This window comes from Phalangium opilio, unplaced genomic scaffold (assembly GCF_054372755.1).
Source record: "Phalangium opilio isolate 3A_F unplaced genomic scaffold, DU_Popi_V2 ptg000090l_1, whole genome shotgun sequence".
Classification (NCBI taxonomy): domain Eukaryota; kingdom Metazoa; phylum Arthropoda; class Arachnida; order Opiliones; family Phalangiidae; genus Phalangium; species Phalangium opilio.
The window spans coordinates 101,533-106,656 of NW_028324195.1; the positions used below are offsets into that span (position 1 = coordinate 101,533).

The window sequence follows — 5,124 nt, forward strand, 5'->3', positions numbered from 1 at the left end:
TTCATTTTACCTAGAACCTTTTTAATGGCGTCGTTGAAAAGTGGGTGTGCTTTTGGATAGCCTGAGAAATCGAACCGATCACCATGCTCCTTGAAGTCGGCGTACACGTCTTCGGTTTTGATGTCGTACATTAAGCCATCTACGAATGAAGATAGTCAGGGAAAAATAACGTTAAAGGTTAACTATTATACCCGTATCGGTGAACTGTAGTATGGCATGGTCTCCGTATTTCTCTCTGATGAAATCGTAATGAAATTTATACAGAAATAACTTAGCGAGATCTAAAATTGAGAAGCCGGTGAATATAGGTCTATTAGGTAGAGTAATTTTTTAGCCCGCTGGATTCCAACCAATTCATTATGATATACTATGAACTTTGAAAGGAGGGTGACGACGCTTTTTAGTCGCCTTTTCGGTTGTCTGCACGAGGACAAAGTCGATTCTATTTCGCAAATTCTCCATCGTTTTGCCGACAACACTAATGTATCATAGGAGTTAATAAAAAAAGAATATTTCAGTTATATTGGTACGCTTTATACCTGTTGTTCATCAACTTAAAAAAGTCTCGTTGAAATTCTGTAGTAGCGATCTTCCTCTTCTCCGTGTTGAAATCAATGTAGGGACTAAGCCAAGGTCCTTGACCGAACGATAGTACTCGATGTACTTTTTTTAGTTTCATACCCAGGGAGATATAATATTTAAGATTCCTATAATCTATAACGTAGTTCGTCTTGCTATCTAGAGTTGGTACGAGTTTGGGTATGGTGTCTTTTAAGGGGAGACCGTTCTTCGCCATTAGAAATTTGTAGGTTGGGGAAAACATGTCAACCGATATCTTCCTCGAAATTGTTCATCGGGAGGTAGTCCTTCATAACGGTACCTAAGTGTAGGAAATTAAAGTTTAGCTCGATATTACTAAATTTTAAAATGAATATATCTACCGTATAAGTTGTTTATATCTAAATATACGATGTAGTTGCTGGGCTTAGACTCATCGTGATTAGGGAGGTATTTGTTATTGGCTTCAGCGAATAGATTGCTTATTAGGGATACACCGCCTCTAATTCCACGTTCTACAATTGGGGAAAACATTAATGGAAAATACTGATAAAAAATTTAAATGTAGCTACCAATAAATAGATGCATGCCAGGATCCAACAACAAATCTAATTTTACACCCGTCTTTAGGAGGGCAGCTTCCCAAGCCAACCCAGGTCCTGTGTATGAGTGTGCAGGGTCTAGACGATAATAATCCAAACACATGGCCCTAAATTCTTCGAAAACACACGCCATTTGTAGTGTATCAATTTGAACGTATGTATCGTGAAGATCGCCTAGATTTTTAATTTCAAATTTCTCCCAGACTTCTTGAGTGTGTCGGTAATTTTCATTGGATATATGCTCGTCAGTTAAAATATTGTAAAATGCTTCTTTAGGGGGTAATTGCGTCTCCTTAAACCGTGTCATCGAGTCCATATTGTCATAGGGGTACGATAGCTTCTTGAGGGCTAAACCCACTTACTGAGGATTATATGAAGCAGCGAGGATACTAAATTTATTGATCCCATCCTTAGCTAGATTTTGAACTAGGGTGTCCAACGAGGCTGGCATAAATCTCATTGAATCTATAAACTGCAAGCAGCTAAATCCAATACATATATAGCGTTCAGAGTTATTTGGGATGACCGTTATATCCTGCTCCTTGAAAATACCCATCTTCTGCAGGATCAGATGAGAATCATAGCTTCAAGGGGGGGGGATTATGAAAATAGTTTGTATTTATAATGTAGGGTGTTATTTACTTGGACATATTGTGGAGAACAACCGGGATTTTTTTGTCCATCCGCATCTTGAGGTTACAGCTGTTATGGGCACGACCTCTGAAACTACTTAAAATTAAGGGTAATTAAATACGGGACTCGCACAACAAATAACAATTTAAACTCATCTGTTAAATGGCAGTGGTCATTAACACCATAATCCTTGGTCGTCAAAACTCCACCACAGATATAACAGTTTGTTGATTTCCTACAGGCTTCTAATTCATCGGTGGTTAAGTCAAGCGGAATGTTCTTTTGTAGAATCTCCAATATATTTTCCTCCTCCATCAACAAATTCTCGAGAAACACTTCGACAGCGTCTATTCCACGATACGTGACGGGTAGCCTAGACTTACCTAGAGAAAATGGCTATAAACAGGGTTGTTGATAAGAAGCTGGAGACGTACCATCTGGTCCAACTACTACGTAGCTGAATCCACAGGCAACGTGCTCGGCGAGTTTTGTAGTAGAGGAAAGTGTTGAGTTATTTGTACAAGTTTGATAACGGTTTAAAATGCTCTCGAAGTCGGCATAAACAACGAAGGGGCACTAAATGAATATGGTGTAAGATGAGGAAATTAAATAGAATTTGAAAATATTTTACCTTCTGCATCCATTCAAATTTCTCAAAATATAGAACAGGTTTTTTCAGAGGCATCTCAATTCGTTGTGGCGCATGGATTGAGCAATGTTTTTATGTTCGATGTGATTTTTCCTTGCGTTTGGTCCGGAATACCGATGCAAGCATCTTCTACATACATATATTTTCCCATTGTGGTTGGTGAAGTGTGTTAGAAGACGACTTAGGCTTCGAATGAGGCAGTAATGTTTTTTTTTCTTTTTCACCCAAAAGCAGGAGATCAATCTCCCTATCTTCGATAACTACCTGTTCACTAACGTAGCGGGGGAAGACCCCACCATCCCAACCAAACACGTTAATCGATAGTTTGTTTTTAGCCTCGAAGTTTTTTAATTTAAGATTGTGGAGTCTAGTTCGTTCTCATATCTGGGAGCACGGCAGTGCTCCCCGCCAAGTCGAGCACTGACATCCTTTTCTCGAAGCAACTCACGGTACTTTTAAGACCATTGTAACGTGCTGGGTATAGGTGAAAGTCTGACATTTTGCTTGCCGCGAGGACTGTCAATCCTAGCAATAGTTTCCAAATTTCAAGTTCCTACCCTTTATACTTTTCGAAATATCGAAGGTGAAATCTACCTTATTTTGTCACTCACTCACCGATCATCAAAATTCTAAGGTACTTCTAGGGTAGATAGAAACTTAAAATTCAGGATTTTGTTTTCATTTATTTTATAAAGCACAGAAAAATTAAAACATCCCGAAATTTTTATAAAATTGTTCTTTAGTTCTTTATTTTAAAACTAGATGGCGCTGTCGTCTTTTCAACAGAAATAGTGTGTGTTCTTGTTGAAAGGACGTAAAGGTCGTAACTGATGCTACATACTTATATTAGGATATAGCGTACTTTCTTTTTTGTATATTATCTAGGGGTCGAAAGGGCTAATTCAGCGTAAATATGGACAAGCGTTAGCAATTATATTGGCAAACGAAGTACAACGAGAGGGTCTTGTTTTAATACAGCTACCGAAGTATAACGAGAGGATTCAACAAAAAGAAGTGAGATCCTATGAAAAACATTAACATGTACCAAAATGGGCCAAGCCTCGCATTGTGTCCTTTCCGCCGTAAAACGTTTTGAGATCCCATGTAGAGCCAAGTCTGCCTTTTTGTTCTTATTCAATCGCCAATTGAACAATTATGATATAAATTAAGTCCTTTTCCTAATTAATAACCAATATTCTTTGACTCTATCATTATTATACATCTTTGTTCGTATCAAAAATATCGTGACTTGGCAATCGCATGTAACTACCTTATAAACGTGTACATAGGGGTGTGCATGACTCATCTTATAAACTTGTACATATACACTCGACCATAAACGATTTAGTGAACATCCCTTCGATTATTTTAAAATCGGCGACGATTTAGTGAATATCCCCTCGACTCCCTTTCATTATTACCTACATGCGATTGCCAAGTCACGATATTTTTGATACGAACAAAGATGTATAATAATGATAGAGACAAAGAATATTGGTTATTAATTAGGAAAAGGACTTAATTTATAACATAATTGTTCAATTGGCGATTGAATAAGAACAAAAAAGCAGACTTGGCTCTACATGGGATCTCAGAGCGTTTAACGGCGGAAAGGACACAATGCGAGGCTTGGCCCATTTTGGTACATGTTAATGTTTTTCATAGGATTGCTTATATCTCGAGACAAGATTCGCGTTCAACTCAACTGGATGGAGGTGGGCTAGGCAAGCCCATTTAAAACACATACTATCGTGTGATTTTATGTTGAGAACGCTCTTTGTTTCTCTAAGCCCCTCGGGGGTGGCTATGTAGGAGCCTGTGACGAGGGGGAGATACTTGATAACATCCACTTGTAGGTAAAGAATTTTATCTACCACCCAATTGCTCCCTAGCTCCTGGAATTCTTGCATCTGATTACAAATAGCTTGAACACACCCGTTGATCTGATTTTCAAATTAATCCGCTAAGAGCGTAGTCCTAGTTGTACTTCGTAGGTATGGTGTGTGCTCTATCTCTTCACCGTTGGGTAATGCTTTAATATAGCGTACTCGAATTATAATATTCCATTTAATTCCCTTTTTCCTAATAAGTTGTTGCTCCAAATATTTGATGAGACTAGGGATGAGAGGTGTCATAAAACGTTCAAGGTCTGTCTGACAATCGGGTGGAGTGAATCTAGCACTTAGAATCGCATCCCCTAAGGCTAACATCTTCCCCGAATTGGAGGCAAAATCATTCTCGTCAGGGGCGGGAACCTCCTGTGGTTGAAAAGGATCCCTTTTGGATGGCATGGGTTCAGCCTTGGCCGGTGTAGGATCGTTTTTGGACGGTGTTGATTGGCTTTCGGGAGACGTTGGTTCGCTTACGGAACAAGTAATTGGTAAATTATCTGTAACCATAATGGGAAGGCAGTTCTAGTCAGGGGTGCTATGCGACATCCATGCTAATTTTAATTCAATGGACACCCCCCGAATATGTCCGCTGGTAATTGAAGACTTGAAGAGTGGTTTAACCGTAGGTCGTCGTCAGCGACATCATGTATTTCATATGATAAGACGCTGGGGCTTCGGTAATTCTAGTATATAGGCTTACGTATTCAGGCGATCATATTCTCCGCGTGAGTAACCACTTATCAGAGAGAAGTAACCATAGAGACCGTGAAAAGCACCTAATTACGATGTT

At 39.1% G+C, this 5,124-nt stretch overlaps 1 protein-coding gene across 1 annotated transcript; it reads right to left on the minus strand.

Annotated features, from left to right (window-relative positions):
* Positions 1–875: 875 nt before the first annotated feature.
* Positions 876–2,730, minus strand: LOC149644122 (uncharacterized). Its single transcript, XM_089850358.1, has 4 exons — positions 2,425–2,730; positions 2,228–2,369; positions 1,803–2,176; positions 876–1,744 (listed from the first exon to the last, which is right to left on the minus strand). Exons 1-3 carry the CDS (start codon positions 2,476–2,478, stop codon positions 1,887–1,889), a joined length of 486 nt encoding a protein of 161 aa, XP_089706484.1. The 5' UTR covers positions 2,479–2,730; the 3' UTR covers positions 876–1,744; positions 1,803–1,886.
* Positions 2,731–5,124: the final 2,394 nt, after the last annotated feature.